The 18,564-nt window shown below is 26.8% G+C and overlaps 2 protein-coding genes across 2 annotated transcripts; one reads left to right on the top strand and one right to left on the bottom strand.

The window, feature by feature from the left end:
- Positions 1 to 9,122: 9,122 nt before the first annotated feature.
- LOC112800633 (uncharacterized) lies at positions 9,123 to 12,246 on the bottom strand. Its single transcript, XM_072236666.1, has one exon. The coding sequence runs from the start codon at positions 12,244 to 12,246 to the stop codon at positions 11,734 to 11,736; it is 513 nt and encodes a 170-aa protein (XP_072092767.1). The 3' UTR covers positions 9,123 to 11,733.
- Positions 9,250 to 10,405, top strand: LOC112803235 (cytochrome P450 71D8). Its single transcript, XM_025846745.1, has 2 exons — positions 9,250 to 10,140; positions 10,397 to 10,405. The coding sequence occupies exons 1-2, from the start codon at positions 9,250 to 9,252 to the stop codon at positions 10,403 to 10,405; spliced, it is 900 nt and encodes a 299-aa protein (XP_025702530.1).
- Positions 12,247 to 18,564: the final 6,318 nt, after the last annotated feature.

Here is an 18,564-nt window from a genome sequence, read left to right as displayed (position 1 = left end):
AAAAATTTTTATTTTTTATTAAGACATAGTTAAACACGACAGACATATATATCACTTTTCTAAATGAAGACTTGGATGAAGCGGTTTTTATGCAACAATATTTTGGTTTCTCTTCATCGAATTTTACATTAGTGTGTAAGTTAAATAGAATCATTTATGAAATATAACTAAGGTGGAAACTCACCTGCAGTCGACTGCAGGTGAAGTTGCTTCTGAATCGTTGACACGTGTATGGTTTAAAAAAAATTGATTTATTTTATACAAATGGTTTAGTTAAAAAAACCGATTTGAATAGATCAAATAACTACTTTTAAAATAATTTAAATTTTGTCTGCGTGTTATTCCTAAATTCCTAACAAATAAATTTGATATGTTCTTTTTCTTCATTTATATTGACCAATTTTTCTTTAAATTTATCTGAAACTTTTTTTATTTAATTTTTGTCAAATATATGTATACAAATTGTTTGAAAAAGTAAAATTTAATATTCTAAAAAAGAAACAAAATTCACGGTTTTTTTTATAGGAATGGCATAAATGATATCATCTGTTCTTTTTTTTTGTGTCTCTGTTTCTATTTTCTTGATGAGTTTTGTTTTGTTTCCCATAACTTACATTTCAGTTGCTTTTAAATTAAACTGTAAACAGATTTTAAATTAAGCTGTAAAAATATGTTCAATTGCAATTTTATCGTTAAATTAAATTTTATGGTAATCAATCAATTAACTTTTATTTTACTAATAAACTATTTCATGCAAATTATTGTTCTATAAATAAATTATTTTTTTAAGATAATAAGACTATAATTTACTTGTCTAGAAATTATGATTTCACTGTCATGCACGTTTTTGTGTTTTTACTTATCAACTAGAATTTATTTTTTAATGAAATTAGAATTTATTTTTAATAAAACAAAAGTATCTAATCAAAATATTAATTTGGTCTCCTTAAATAATTGAACATAATATTATTAATTTTGTCTACAACAAAAAATTTTAATAAATTTTTTTCAAAATAAAATTGATTCAAAAATAGAGAAAAAAAAAGAACAACTAATGAAAATATTTATTTTGACATTGCCATCAAGAATAGGATAGCCATAGAAAAAATTCAACCAAATAAAAAGGACCTAACTCATATAATTAAACTACCATCATATCATCACAATAAACTATAACATCACCAACTAAAGAGACATATAACAAATATGAAAGAGATCATGCCAAAATTTTAACAATGCTCATGCTATCAATTAGTCTACGTTATACCATAATTACATTTTTGTCTTCCATCACATGAAATTGCCATGAATTATCTTGGCATTTATGATCCTTCAAAATGGTGTGATGACATAAATATGTACATATTTATTAAATAATTTTCATCATTCACAGATGAATGAATAAAAACATAAATTAAAAAATACATTTGAAATAATAAATTTGATTAAGAAATATAAATAAAAGTAACATCTAATTAAAAGTTTCATATTAGTTCTGAAAAAGGGATTGAAAGAGAATGAATTTTACGTGCGAAATGAAGAAGAAGGGAATAAAAGTAACTGTTTGGTCCAATTCAAACCGATTTTTTTAAATAAACTATTTATATAAAATAAACCAATTTTTTTTTAAACCATATAATAACACGTGTCAGTCATCCAGAAGCAACTTTACCTGCAGTCGACTGCAGGTGAGTTTCTGCCTATAATTAAACATGTTCTCAAAACTTGGTATAATAAGCTTTCCTCTACTCTCTCTAGATTCGGGTTTGTAAGTACCAAATCAGATCCATCTCTCTTTACTATATTTAATTCATAATTTACTATTTATATTTTATCTTATGTGGATGATATCTTAATAACTGAGATAATGATTCTTCTATTAGTGATTTGATAACTCATTTTAACTCTCTTTTTGCTTTAAAGGACCTTGGAAGTGTGAATTACTTTTTAGGGCTTGAATTTCATAGAACTTCTCATAATTTGTATATTAATCAAATATGTTAGGTTGCATTTATTTAGAGAGATGAAATACTGAAACAAAGATATAAAGACACAAAATCGTATTTGACAAATGAGATATAAACAGAGATATTATGTCTAAAAATACTGAATTATTGTATTTTGTGTCCATCTTGACAGGACGGATACAGAGACAATAATACACAATTTATTTTTTATTTTTTCTTTTATTATTCTCGTTAATTTTTCATAATTATATTTTTTTATTATTATATTTTTTTCTCAAATTTTTTAAATGAAAAAAAGAGAATAAATTTGATTTTTATAGTTTGTTTTAATTTATCACCAAATACAATAAAAGAATACAAAATTTTGTGTTTTTATCATTTGTATCTTATTTTCAAGTGTTTTATTTTGTTCTATTTTCAAAAACAAACACAACCTTGAACCTCTTATTTAGAGCTGGAACTGGACTGCAGAATTGCAAGTCTATTTCTACCCCCATGATCAACAACATCAAACTTACTTCACAAGGAACAAACAAATTTGAAAATTCAACCTTGTATAGATTATTCATTGGCGGTTTACAATATGTTGTGTTAACTCATTTAGAAATTACTTATTCTGTAAATTGATTAAGTCCAATTTTTGCAAGATCTTCTTCAATCTCATTGGAATGCTTAAAAAGTTTTATGATAGTTGTCAAGATGCATTACTCATGGTTTACATTTCTCCAAAAACACCAATTTTAGAATTTTAGCCTTTGCAGATTCTGATTAGGCTGCAAGCTTATCCTATGGTTTAGTCGAAAACCAAAATGTGAGTCGTTATTCAACCGAAGCAGAATTTTGATGTTTGACTGATGCTACTACAAACACAATTATTTGGCTAAACAATTTTCTTCTAGAGTTGAATGTTTCTCCAAAAATTTCACCAATAATTTTGTGACAACCTCAGTGCAGTATTATTCACAGCAAATTTTTACAGTATTATTCACATACATTTTGTTCGTGATCTTATAAACAATAATTATTTGTGGTTCATATTCCTTTCAATTTCCAATGTTGACAAAGCCTTCATCCACTGCTTTATTTGAAAAATTCAAACATAAACTCAAAATATATGCTCCTAGAACTCTACGTTTGCCTCAGGAAGAGGGGTTGGTGGGGGTATACTATAAATAATAGAGTAGATAATATTAACTCAAGTAATAGAATAGCAACAACTTTCCATTATAAAAAACTGTTTCAGTTAATTATCTCTCAAGTTACTATGCACAGCTTTCTAGCTACTCTAAGCCTCATACACTCCCTAGTGTATCAAGCTTAGAGTGTGTATATGTGTGTTAGGTAGATTTTTTGTAAATTTGGGTTAGTTGGATATCCAAGTGATTTAGGAAAAAATCTACTTTTCTTATAGGTATTAATTTTCGAAAGTGCATTAAAGATCCTTTTTATTTGGACAAATAAAAAAAAAAAGAAAAATTTGAAATGTAAATGTTACGAAATTTAAATGACTTAAAATTAAAATGACAGAATAAAGTAAATGATTTGAAATTAAATCAAAATAATAAATATTTTCGATAAAAGTCAAAAGACTTTTAAATTAGACAATACAGAAATGTTAAAAGAAAAAAGCAAAGACTTTACAAGTAAAAATAAATTTGGAAGAAGAATATAGATTACAAAAATTTAAAAGAAATATAAAAGACATGAAAAGAATTTTATAGAAAAAAAAGATCTTTGCATACTCAAAAAATTATAGAAATGTAAGTGTACGAAGAATATTTTTTAAAAACGAATTTCAACTCCTTGTTCCTTTTAATTTTTAACTATTTATAGAACTCTTTAACCAATCAAATCCTAATGTATTTTCCATGTGCATTAATTCTTAGATAATTGTTCTCACACTTTGAATTATGTTAATAAATAATAACAGTTATTAATTGTCTTCACTTGTCGATTTTTTTACTTTTTAATAACCTCTCTTCTTTCAACAAATGTTATCAATTGAACCTATCTCTCCTATCGATAAGTCTTTTTCGATGAGCCTTATCTCCTTTAAAGATACCAATCAAGACCTAGCCTCAATATTTCAAAGCTTATTTTATTTTGACTAATAATCATAATCATAATTATCTATTATTCAATTCTCTCTCCCTTTATTATAGCTCTGCAACCAGCACTACTCTTCTCACTATTCCAACGATACACATTAAAAATAATATATATATATATATATATATATGGGGACATGTAATTTCATCCTTGGTAGAAATTTTGTGAATCTCTATAAAGCGGATATCTTTATCTTTGCTTTCGTTCCTGCTGATTTGGGGGGGTAAATTTTCATCTCTCCGATAAGAATTTAGTGAGTTTCTCTGTTAACTCTCCGTCACAAATAATACTCACAGGTGTAAATATTTTTGCCATTCTATTTTATGTGGTTAACAAATTCCTCCTCGTCTAAATTAATCTATATGATAAAATGAAAATGCAAATTTCTCATGAAATGCACGTAAAGGTGTATGTCTATGTTGAGTAATGAAAATAATTGAAAAAGAATGTGAGGATCTATTTCTGAAAGAAAAATAATTTATACTTCATTTCAATATTAATAATAAAATAATAACGACCGATAGAAGAATTAATTGAATTTTTAATAATATAGTGATAGTAATAATATAATGAAAAAATATAAATAATTAATTTTTAATTAGTTAATATTATTAATTAATTTTAAAATTTAAATTATTATTTAAAATTTAAAATTAATAATTTATAATTTAAGATTTAAAATTAAAAATAAATAAAATAATTTTTAAAAAAAAATTTGATAGAGGAAAATAAAAAAATCGATTATTTAGCCTTACTGGACTCTCTAATAAGCTTCTCTAGTAAGTATATATATATTTCCTTTTTCTTCGGATATTTAGCGCCTGTTACCTTCTGCCACCAAGATTGCAAACATTATCCTTTATTGTGCTTCTTTGGCCACACATGCAACATCAACTATCAACATCCTGCAACCTAATACATATGACTATATCCATTGCATTAATGTTTTTTTTTAAGTTGCACTTCAAACCTCGCTCGGATTACTGTTACAGTAGATTAAAAATTAGAAAAAAGAATATGGGCTTTTAGTTTAAATTTTTTCATATATATATGCAATTTTTAAATAGGTAATCTTAGCTATTTTTATTATAGAATTATATATTTTACCTTTACTTTTAGAAAATTTAGGATGTAAACTTTAAAATTTAAAATTTTAAAATTAGAATTAAACAATTTAGTTTCCAATTCAACTCAAAATTAGGAAATATAATTGAAAGATAAATATGATTAATTTGTAACTTTTAAATGACTAATTTGATTGAAAAAAATTTTAGGAACAAATTTAAAGAATATTCCACCTTTCAGTGACTGATTTGATTATTAATCCTATATAATTATTTATTTGCTTTTTAACAGTTTAACTTTTTAATTTGAAGAAAATATTTTATGATATAACATCATGGCACTTATAATTTAAAGGGAAAAGTACTAAATTAGTTTCTTATATTTGAGCGTAATTTTGTTTTGGTTCTTAAAGTTTAAAATGTCCTATTTGAATCCTAAAAAGTTTTATTTAGTTTTATTCACCGTAAGATCAAAGTTAAATAATTAATGGAATGTCCTACATGGCAGCAGTACAAGAACAAGATCGATAATCTAGAGAACAAATACAAGCTCCAGAGGCATAAAATCAACCGTAAATGCATCAATACATTTATTTATCATTCTCCTTAGTTCTATAGAAAATATTTCATTTAAATTGTAAGAAAAATGATAAATAAATGTATTGATGCATCTACGTTTGATTTTGTGCCTCTGAAGTTTGTATTTGTTCTTCAAATTTTCGACATTGTTCTTGTACTGCTGTCATGTAAGACATTCTGTTAATTATTTAACTTTAACCTCACGGTGGGACTACATTGAAGTTAAATGAAATTTTTTTGAATTCAAATATGACACTTTAAACCTTAAAGACCAAAACAGAATTATGCCCAAACGTAGATGATCAATTTAGTACTTTACTCTAATTTAAAAGTCTAGAGTTTAATTCTTAGATTTTAAAAAAAAATTATTAGCATAAGATAAATTAAAAAAAATTATATAAAAATTTACACAAATCTCAAACATAAACTCATCATTCCTAGATACATGCATTTTTGTTTCTTTTTTGGTTAATCAGACAAGTCAATAATAATATACAAGAAAAACAAAAATAAGTATTATAGAAGTTTCTTCATTATTCTATTGAAAAGTCCCCTATTAGCTAGAGTCTGCCATGGGTTAGATTAAGCCTGCATAGAGTGAAACTATTTTCATGTGTATGTTGAGATATTCAACATTTCATAATTGATTAATAAATGTTGATTCAGTCCATTCCATATATATGGCATAAACAAGAATTTAAAGTTTAAAGTTTAAAGTTTACTTTAATTTCTCTTTTGTATTTAGCTGGAAAATTGGCCTTTTGTGTTGCAAGTGTTTGAATTTGCCACGAGTTCGAAAAATCTGGTACTAGCTTTGATCCACAATTGCATTGCAAGAACCCCAGCTTATTTACTAGAAGCCTAGAACCTCATGACCACAGCAATGAGATAGATGTCAAAGAACTAAGCGAATAATCTTGAGAATAATCTAATTGCTGGCGTTACTTCCTGAGACAAACGTGCGATTCATTTTTTAGGAATAATCTTTAAATAGAATTTCAGTTCACAATTTTGATTATTTTTTAGCCTCTCAGATTTAAAAATATTGTAAAAAATAAAAGAAAAAATTAGGTTGGTTGATCAATTTATTCATTTGTCTATTTAAATAAATGTTACGATCCGAATTTCATCTTATATATGCAATAATTCATTAACTAATAATATATTTTTAAATAGACAAATTAATTTTTACTTCGTGAAAGTGAAAAATATCTTTGACAAATAAAAAGTCACACATTAATTGCTCTCATACAACTATTTAAAGAGTCAAAATTCTTATTTTATCTCTTTTAAATAATAACTTAGGATATTCTTTATTTAGCTAAATTCATAAAATAATATATGGATACATACATTTGAGAAAATAATAAAAATAAATTACTAATTAATCAATATAAATTTAAACTATAATTTATTATTTGAGTAATTTTCTAATTTTTAAATGCACAAATTTTTCGTTGTCTGATTAATTAATTATTTTTTCCCTTCTAGTGAAACTGATAAATTCAAGTAAATACAAATTTATTAGCATATATACTATGGCTTTCTTTATTCCAAATTCCCAATACAATTGAAATTTAGGCAAATTTTTAAGACAAAAACCAATAAAAGTAGTGTTACAAGTTATAATAAATGCATGACAACTACAATTCTACTTTCAAAAGAAACAACACCGTATGATAGTCACTAATAAGAGTATATGATAAAAGATCCGTTAAGAAGATAATGGACTATTTGTATAATATATACAATAGATTATTGAGTTACAAAATAAATATTTTTTATATCATCTACAATAACCATCTGAGTACTAGGAATAATAAATATCTTTTCAAAAAATTAAACTGATTTTAAAGTTCACCAAGGAACGAACTCACCTTTCGAATCTAGCGTTCTAATACTATATCATGATACCATCCATTCCAAAAGTTTCAGCTAATGGAAAAAGATAACATTAATGGTTATATCTGTAATACTCCATAAATCTCCATTATACACATTATACAAATATTCTATTGGCTCCTTATACTTTCTCTATGATAAATGATATGTCTGTATTTTATTTATTTATTTATTTTTAAATTAAGAGTAAAACTCTTAACACAAAATCTTGAAGTGAGGATAAAAAAATTATATCATTTAAATTATAACTCGTTAGCATATATCTTATATTTTATAACAAGTCTTACCTTTATTAATAATATAGTTTCTGTAGTATTTATTATTAGTCAAATACAACTCTCATTTAATATGGTGCATAATTTCTAATTTCTATAACAACTCTCGTTTTAGGTTTTAAAATTGAATATCTTGTAGTAAATTAATTCTTTCATTATTTTTTTTCTTTTGATAAATTTAATATTTTTAATATCTTGAAATATATTAATTTTAATTATATTTTTATATATTATTTAAATATAAACACTTTTATAAAATATTTTTAAAATTTTAATTTTAATTATACAATTTTTTATAATAATTTAATACAAATAAATTTTATAATATATAAATATATTATTTTAATAAAAAATTATATAATTCTAATAAGTGGGATAATTGTCCTAATTAGCATGCAATATTTGACTAAGGGATGCTTCTATAAACACGCAAAAAACATTTTTTTAAAATATTTTTTAATAATTAAAATTTAATACATATAATTACTTAAATTATGTTATTTTTGTCAAAATTAGGTCAGACAAATTAATTTAACCGAAAAATAGTGAATCAAATTTTAAATTCATCTAAATTAATATTATTTTTTATGAAAAATGACTACAATACTCCTATTAATTTTGAAAATTCTAAATTCTAACACTTTTTTTTTCTATGATTTTCAAAATTAATATATATAGAAATATTTTAGTTGTGTTTATAATAGGAATATTGTAGTAACTTTTTATAAAAAATATTAATTTATACTTGTTTAAAATTTAATTTATTAATTTTCTTGCTAAACTGATTTATCCAATCTAATTTTAATAAAAATAATATAATTTAATTGATTATATGTGTTTAATTTTAATTTTTAAAAATAATCTTTAAAAAAAATATTTTTGACATCATTATTTAAGTGGCTAAATTATATCACATGTGACCAAATTATAAGCTAAGATAATACATGTTACTCAAAGTTCATGTCATTAAGTTACGTTAACTCTAATAAAAGAATGCGTCAACAAGAATTACTTTTATCAATTTTAAAGATACAATTAATGTAACTAAAATTTCAAGAAGAATTTGAGTGTACGATATTAATATCAAGCATCCGGGATTTACAAGTCCAACTATGAGCAATTAGAAAAATATAAGCATATATATGAATTTTATAAACTGCGTCACCTCGGAGACAAATTTTACCTTTTATGTTGAATGTTGAAAGTTGAAAGCATATACATGATAGTTTGTAGTTTATCTTCCTAAATAATTAAGTTTTTACATTTCATAAAGTTGTATAAATAGGACCTGAATCTAAGCAAAAATCATTACAAGCACACACCTTCATAGATCCATTAGTTAATTAGTATAACATGGAACCTCAAGCCTACTTATTGGTTATTGCAATTTTTGTCTTCACAGTCTTGCATTTTTTTGCAAAATATTTCTTCAAACCAAGCTCCATTAACCTTCCCCCCGGTCCATGGAAACTACCCATCATTGGTAACATCCATCAGGTTGCATTAGCAGGACCATTACCACACCGTTCCCTTAGAGAACTGGCAAAAAAATATGGACCTTTTATGCACCTCAAATTGGGTGAAAACTCCACAGTAGTTATATCTTCCGCTAAGCTAGCGAAGGAGGTACTGAAAACCTATGATGGCTCTTTTCAAAAGAGGCCTCTTCTTGCTGCTGTTCCAACTCTAGTATATGGCCCTGCAGATATTGTATTCTCTCCGTCCAGCGATTACTGGAGAGATATGCGCAAGATATGTACTCTGGAACTTTTGAGTAAGAAAAAGGTTCAGTCTCTGGCTTTTATAAGAGAAGCAGAGATGGAAAGAACCATCCAGAAGATCCGTGAATCTGCGGGTTCACGGATCAATCTGTCTGACATGATTTTCCACTTGATAAGCGTAACTGTCTACAGGGCTGCTTTTGGTAACTCGAACACGGACCACGCTGGGTTTATCCGTCTGACCAAGGAAGCAATGCAAATCTTGGGAGGGTTTCATTTGGGGGATTTGTTTCCTTCAATCAAACCTCTGTTTTATTTGAGTGGATTGAAGTCAAAGGTGGAGAATCTGCACAAGAGACATGATAAGATCATGGAGGACATCATAAAGGAACATCAAAAGAAGCAAAGAGAAGGTAAGAGCGATGTTGAGGAGGAAGACCTTGTTGACGTTCTATTGAGAGTCCAGCAAAGCGGGAGCCTCCAAACCAACCTAACAATCACACACGTCAAAGCGGTCATTGGGGTTAGTATATTAATGTCTGTTTTTTTTTTTAACGAAACTAAAAATAGTGATATATTTTAATATTATAATTTTTATGTTTTTTTTTTAAAATTTAAAAGGTATATATATTGGAGAATTTAATTTTTATATTTTAAATTTTTTATTTTCTAATAGAAATTTTTTGGTTTAATTTCTGTATTTTTTACAAATTAAATGATTTAATTTCTGTACTTTTTACATATTAAACAGTTCAATTTTTATATTTTTCATAAATTAGATGATCTGATTTTTACTTATTTAATTAAACGATTCTATATTTGATAATAATATCTCATCAGTCTATATTTAAAAAAAATACTATTACTACTCCAACATAAAAAACAATAAGTGTTCTCATCGTATATTTTTTTTTCATTTTATTTCACATGCTGATGAATATAATGATCTCGAGTAAGTATTTATACATAGAAATGACTATTCAAAATTATTTATACTATTTGGATGAGCTGATTCTAGATTAATGAATACTTCAGCTCCTGCTACTAGAAACAAATTATTTGTTTATTATTTTTTAGAAAAAGTTGTCTAATTGCTTTAGTGATCATTTTTATAAACACCATGGAGAAACAATTATTTTTTATTCATGTTAATTTGTAAAGTAATTATAAAAGAGGAAATATATAATAATAAAAAATAGATAAATATATTATTTCAAAAATATAGAATAAAAAATTGTACTTCATAACAAATATATAGAATCTCTATTAATTTACACCAAGAGTTATTTAAAATGGTTTCATTAATATGTGCTTTAAAAACATATATTAAAATTATTAAAACAAGAATAATATAATAATGATTTTGGAGTTATCAACCGAAATTCAATACAAATAAAAAATTTCTAAAACAATAAAAACAAAATAGAATTTAAACATATTTTTAAATTTTTTAACAAATTTTTTAAAAAAATACTTTACCCATTTGTTTTTTATGTCTTCTACTACTTCTGTATGTTGATTCTACATTTGATACGGGAACAAGGTACTCTTCTGTAGTTGAAATTAGTATTTGATAATCATTAATTTAAGATATGGATACAAGCTAAGTTTCCACTTAGAGAAGGTCGGTAATTACAAATCACAGGACACATGCTGTTACTGTCAATGGCCACAGTATTAACTACTGTTACTGTATTAACTACTGTTACATATCTAATACAATAAATAATATGCTACATTTTGGACGCTTAAGTTACCGTATTGGATTAGTTTGATGTCGTTTTCAAGAATAAAATTCCTTCAAGAATTAAATCTCATACCAAAAATATTGCACCAACTTTCAATGCTATCCGATTCATCGGGTTAAAACTTCAGATCTACTACAAATTAAAATGGAAAAGAGGAGACAGGAAATTAAAGATTCGAATATCCCACAAGACTTGGGCTAATTCTCTTCATGAATCTGGTAGCTTCGACGGTTCACTAAATTACAAGCTCTATATAAAAACTAATCTTCAAAAATTTTTTATATTTAATTTTCTCCATAATTAATATATTCACAAAGAAATTTAAAAAAAAAAAGTTGACCGGAGCACATTTTCTTCCAAAAATGCCCCTACTCCGGTATAGAAGTCAACAACGCCGCGAACTTCTCCTTACCACCACTTCTACTGCTGGCTCTCCTGGACCTACGTGAAGAAACGGCGGCTCCGCCACCAGCTGCGGCAGAAACACTCCGTAAAGACTTATAATCCGGTTGGGCGGTTATGACAATCTGTTTGCGACGATATCCGTATTTGTCGGAGGTGGCAGCGGCGCTCTTCATGAGAGCGGAGCTGGCCTTAACGGCCAATGCGGCCATCTCTGCAGGCTGCAAGGGTTGCCTCAAGCGGTTTAAAGGAAGAACGAAATAGAGTTGTCCCGGTTGCAACACTTCGTCTTCGTCAACTGCGGTAACGACGTCGTCAAAGTCCATCTGATCAGAGTTGCATATAAAGCAGGTAGGGTTCTCTCCCAAGAGGTACGAGACCTTCACAGGGTACGAGAATTCCTGTAACGTCCCGTCTTGGAGAACGAGCTTGGCCGTTGCAACTACCTCCGCCGAATCGGCTGAGCTACAGTTTCCCATTATCTTTCTCTTTTCTTTCTTTCTGTTTTTATGTTCTATACGTGACTCAGTGAGTCAGCGAGTCGGAGGGTGGAAGGTACTGCGAGAAGGGAGGTGTTAATGAGCATTAGCTGGAGGAAAAAGGAACACGAGGCGAAGATTATATATAGAACGAACCAACCTCGTGATTTGGACCGTTTTGCCACGTCGGATATTATTTAAAATTGTTAAAATTTTTGAACAGTGGGAATGGCTTTCCAGGCTGTAAGTTGTTGTTGACAGGTTGTACTAGTAGCGCGCGCATTAGTGTGTGTCATAACATAGAAATACACTCTCTCTTAAATTACGGACCCTGCCACTTGGGGGTTCGGGATTTGGGAAATATTTTTTTGGAGCGATTTCAACCGTTTGATGAGAATGTGGAGCAGATCACGTGGATTGTAGTGGGGGGCAGTGTTGTTCGTTATGGTGGTACCTAATTTTACACCGTGGATGATGAACTAACGCTTCCTCTTGTTGTTAGGAGAATTAAGGGTGGGATTTGGGGTATGGCGAAATAAAGTGGGATGGTAAAGTTTGCGAAATTTGGATAAAGGCACTATTCGTCACTCTCAGGCCACACCCAAAAGTGCTGCCATTCATTTTTTTTTTCGAGATTCTCAGCATCGTGTTAGGTTCTTCACGGGATGGATGGGAAATCGAACTTTAATTTTGCCTATTCTTCGTTCTTAATACAATTTGTTCAAAGAATTACCTCTACAGTCTACATTACTCCGTGCTATATTAATTACTTTCCTTCAGTTTTATTTTTTTTATTTTAATATTGCTAAATGATAATATTAAATGAAAACATATCTTAATGTTAAATGTTTGTCGCCTATATAATGGATTCAATGAAAAAATGAATCACCAATTTCCCTTTTGTGCTAACTGCTACAATGATCATTGCTCTGAATAGCAAGCAGCCAAGCAATCATTCCACTGGATTTATGCAAAACGATAAACCTTATGTCTATCAATGAAGATCGAGTATTAGAGAAAAGCTAACTAATAATAATATGAAATTTTAGGGTATGGCTTCTTTTCTTTCTTGTCGTTTGCTTCTTTTCCAACACGTGGAAATCGACTAATATTAAAAATATAATATAAAATGTGCTCTACATTATTGTTGTATAGTTTTCATTCTTTTAAATCATGGATCTATTTAGAACGAGGATTATAATTAAGTTTGATAAAAGTAATAAAAGAAAGATTTGCCAGCCATTATGGATAACGTTAGTACGGAGTTGATTAATTAATTAATTAAAATGAGGATTAGAAGAGAGTCTTACATGCTAATAAAAAGGTAAGAGATCCCGGTTTTGGTGATATGACGTTGAAAATAAAGGGTTGTTAGGTGAATATTAATGAAGGCATAGGTAGTTTAATTAGCGTTCTTATATTGTGCATGGAAAATGATTCTGAAGCGTATCATTATTGAATGAGGTTGCTTTTGGTTTTTAGGGTGCGGGAAATAATTGGACATATATGATATATCATCCATTACGTACCCAGTTTTGATTGTCGTTATTTGGGGAACTTTAAATTGTTTAATTTAACGAGGAAGGAAACAAAATAAAGTTGAGATGGATTATTGGAGGGTGGTAGAGAGTTATAAAGCAAGAGTCAGAAGGGAAAACGACGTGGCGACCATTGAAGCCACTAGTGCTTCGGTGCAAGGCGCACAAGAAGCCACGTTTCACGTCCAACAATATGACTTTCGCAACAGTAAACTCTACAAAACTATACCAATACGTTACTAAATTATTAATATTAGTTTTGTGAGGAAGATAATGTTTTTTATACTAAATTTTCTTTGTATATGATAACATATTCTCTGTTCTGATTCGAATATTAAAGTGTTATTCAATTTTCCCTTAATTGTGTGCGAATGTATACGAAAAAATGTAGCTTTTTAACAAGTGCATCTTCATATGTAGTGTAAGGCCCTTATAATAACTTGTGTTTTATGGTCTAAATTAAACCATATATAATTAACTGACTATTTCTATAAAAAAAATCTTTATATAAAAAATGATATGTTTAATCAAATTTATTAAATTATTTAATAATAATTTATGATACCAATAAAAAATAAATAAAAAGATATGAATTAAAATTGACTAAAAAAATATATTAAAATAAAAAATAAAAAATAAATTAAATTAAATACAAATAAAATTATTTAATTTTTTATTTAATTTCTTAATACAATAAAAAAGTCACTTCTTAACTTAATTTGTTCATATAATATAATAGTTTGAGAATTGAATCGAAAAAACTCACTCAATTTTCTATTCAATTTTTTGATATAACAAAAAAATAAATTTACTCAATCTTATTTGTTTACATCATAGTTTCATTACAAAATACAAAAAAAAAATTACATTTTTAATTACTCAACGAGAATTACAATTATTTATGACGTATTTAAAATATCTTATTAGATTAAAATAAAAAAATTATAAATCTTAAACATAAAATCTAATTTAATAACTAATTAAATAAAATAAAAATACATCAAGCTAAATTAAATATTCTAAAATATAAACTAATAATTTTTAAATAATATTTAAACCCTTTATATCACAAATATTTAAAATATACCCCCATTTATAATATCATTTTTACATTAAAATATTTTCGCAAAAATAACCACCAAAACAATAATCATTGAATGACGAAAACAGATTAAGATACATCATGTAGAATTATATGTCTTTTTCCTAAAGTTGAAAATATCTTTATTATTCAACCAAATACGTCCAACAACAACAAATGACTAATAAATTCAGGGGATTGATGCCAGCCAACAAATATCATTTATGTATGCTCGAGCAATTGTAGTAATTATAAATAACACTGGTCACCCTATTATATATATTGTCTTGGCATAAAATGAATTAAAGCTTCCAAAATATTAATATGTAGCATAAAACAAAAATGGAAAATAATAAAAAAAAAATTAATCAACTATCAATGAGTATAAATTTTAGGTGCGCAAAAATGTTTTAATTTCAAATTTATAGATTTTAGATTTTTCCAGGTAAAAATTTGTTTTCGGCTTCTTTTTTTTTTTTCCCTTACCAGGAACTCTATCACTATCTATTCCAGCTATACATTTTTTTCATGAATTATATCATCAGCCTCAATCTCTGCTTCTGTCGTCTCCTTTTCCATTTCCAAAGCAAGTTGAAGTCTAGCTGGTATATAGTGATATTTGTAATTTTGTTAGTGAGAATTATTATTATTATTATTATAAGAAATAAGAAAAATAAATTTATCTTTCATACTATAAAAAATGTATAAAAATAATATAAATATTGTTTCTTTTACTTAATAATCTCCTGGATTTCTTTGGATCAAATTCCCCACCAACTTTATATATTCCACGATCGACTGTAGACATTGTATTATGTGTTAATAATTGGTGAATTTAATTTAGTCGTTTTCATTGATAAAGTAATGAATAAAATGACATCTCTATATTATTACAATGCAACTAAAATATCTAAACATTTGAATATCAGGTCCAACAATATCTTAACAATTTGATCTTACATGTTCTTAAAAGTAAAACATAAAATCATTTGACATTTTAAATAACAAGCAAGCTAAAAATAATGATTAATTATAATTTCACATTCATATATATATATTATAAATTATGTAGAAGAAAAAATCTCTTCTCATCTCCCATGCCATTAAAAGCAAACAAACAATCAAAGTTGGAAATGGTTGCACAATCTTCATTATATACTGAACTCACTTTTCACTTGATGATACCATGCATGCACATGTTAAGAAATTCTTCTCTATGAAGCAAAGAGAGAAGGTACATATAATGCCTTATCTTCTGTGGTTTTTGGGGGCGGTTAAAGATGGTGGGGGCTAATAAAGAGAACCCCTTACTTTAATTGAATTTATTTTTTCTATAAAATTTAAACTTGGGGTCCAATATGATATCTTGTTAAAAAAAGGCATGTATGTCTTTCTCTTCCATAGCTTTACAATTTCATTATTTGGCTTTTGCTTTGGTTGTAATGCATGAAATAATTATCAGAGATACCCCCTCAATGCTTACCAAGAAGCTTCTTCAATCTTCACTATTCTCCTTCCCCCACACAATGATTTGGCCTTTTTATCTTAAAAGAATTTCTAGGTCCACCTAAATGCCTTTTTCTTATTAAATTCTCTAATTCTTTCCATTATCTTCTCCCTACACTATACTGGCGGCTTACATAATCAAACTTAATTAAAAACTGTGGTGTTAAAAATGAAAATATTAGTCTATCAGTATTAATCATTTGCTTATATATATGGTTATTTTTAATTACCATAATTATAACATATTAAATATATGATAATTTTTTACACAAATGTTAAATAATCAATATTTTTTATTTGCCTTATATTTGAGTTTAATTTTAATTTTTTTTACAAAAAGTACTATCTTTAATATTTTTAAATTATTTACGTATCTCTACTTAATAATTTAAATTTTTAAAATAAATAATAATTTTATGATATAATTTCCTTACTCAGCATTCTTCTTTGTTAGGTACATAAACTAATTACATATATAGATCTGATCTAGAGCTCGAAAAGAATTTCAGTATGTAACATATTGTATCAAACTTTTTATCGATGAGACCAGTTCAAATTTAAAAGGATATACGTTTTCTACAGTATTCCATCAATCTATATATCCATCTGTTTTTTTTTTTATTCATTTTCTTCAATTTTTTTTGTATTTATCAATATTTTTTTTAAAGTTCATGAGATTTTGTTTGAGTAACAAAGTAGAGGTGAACAAATAACTTAAATAGGAAAAGTATGAGATTCAAGACTTTTTAACCAATATGTCATTATTTCAAAAATTTATTATTAAAATATTTCTTTAAAAATTATTTATTCGGATATTATAAAAATTATTTATTCAGATATTACCGATTTATCATGATGGTTGCACCTATTATTTTTTTTTTACACGCTATGAACTTATGAAGGCGCCTTTACACTTTAGCTTTTTACGAGAAGGTGCCTCTTTTTTTTTGTTATGAAATTCAGTTCTGATTCAGTGTCTTCAGAACAGTAAATACTAAATACTTTATGAAATAACGTTTTTTTGTTAGAAGTATTTTTGGAATAACCGTCTTTCAGGCACCATGTAAAAGAAAAATAGGTGTACTTGTGCCAAAATTATGCATGGTATCTAAATAAGTAATTTAAAAAGAATAATATTTTGATACTAAATTTTAGAAATTGTGACATATTGATTAAAAAGCTAACATTTTTCGCTAAGGGCTTTTGAGTAATTTCCATACTAGCTAGACTACTGAATTAGAAAAGTTGCATGCAATGTCTACCAAATAAGACCGGATGTACAAACAATAATGCAACCGCAAAGCTTCTCACCACTATATTTTAAAATTTTGTGACATACATGAGAAAAATAGAAAGTGAAATGCTAGTGACAGTCTTTTGATTCCTTTAGTTAAATATTTTTTTTTCTTTTTTCCGGATTAGTATCCTTATATTCTCTCAAAAGTATAGAGTAATTAATAAATATTTTTTTATTATTCAGAGCCTTATATCTTGACCTATATATAAACATTTTTGTATTTTTTTGGGGTTTTTTGTGTGTGTGTTTTTTTTGGGGGGGGGGGGGGGGGGGGGGGGGGGCGTAACGAATTAGTTTAAGCATCCTTTTCAGTCTCTGCATTTGTATTTGTTTGCCATTACAAGGTTTAAAGTTCACATGATTTGTCGAGAATAAAGAGGATGAATAGGGATGGTTGCCAACTTTGGCAAGAGCTTTGAATGTTTTTGTAACAATTGCCTCACCTAATTTTAATTGAGATTCAATGGATCGATATTCATGCTGTTATAAGTATAATAATTTTTTATTTTATTTTCTTTATATTGTTTGGATATGTGATTATAAGAAATCTTAGAAATTACATTTATATATGTCGTATGAATTAGTACTAACGTTTCAACTAATAGAGAAACACATGCGTCATTAATAATTGCTAGTAGCTTACTTAATACAATCCCACTAGGTAAGTAGCAGGCTAACAAATTATTTTAAACTGCACACTATACTAATTAATTTTCATTAATTTATAATTATTTAAATTTTATCTTTTAAAAATATAAAATTAATAATTATTAATTACAGTTATTTAAAATTATTTAGCTATACTTTCTTTACTTAATATTATTACTACATATTGTCTAAATAAGTAACAATGCAAATGAAAGAAAAAAAATTAATAATCAAATTAGTTCCTTAAA

This window comes from Arachis hypogaea, chromosome 5 (genome assembly GCF_003086295.3).
Source record: "Arachis hypogaea cultivar Tifrunner chromosome 5, arahy.Tifrunner.gnm2.J5K5, whole genome shotgun sequence".
NCBI lineage: Eukaryota > Viridiplantae > Streptophyta > Magnoliopsida > Fabales > Fabaceae > Arachis > Arachis hypogaea.
The sequence above is the reverse complement of the archived record's forward strand: the minus strand, read 5'-3'. Positions and strand labels throughout refer to the sequence as shown.

Bases quoted from the DNA above. Each gene is read 5' to 3' on its own strand.
- LOC112803235 (XM_025846745.1), top strand. From the start codon at position 9,250: ATGGAACCTCAAGCCTACTTATTGGTTATTGCAATTTTTGTCTTCACA.
- LOC112800633 (XM_072236666.1), bottom strand. From the start codon at position 12,246: ATGGGAAACTGTAGCTCAGCCGATTCGGCGGAGGTAGTTGCAACGGCC.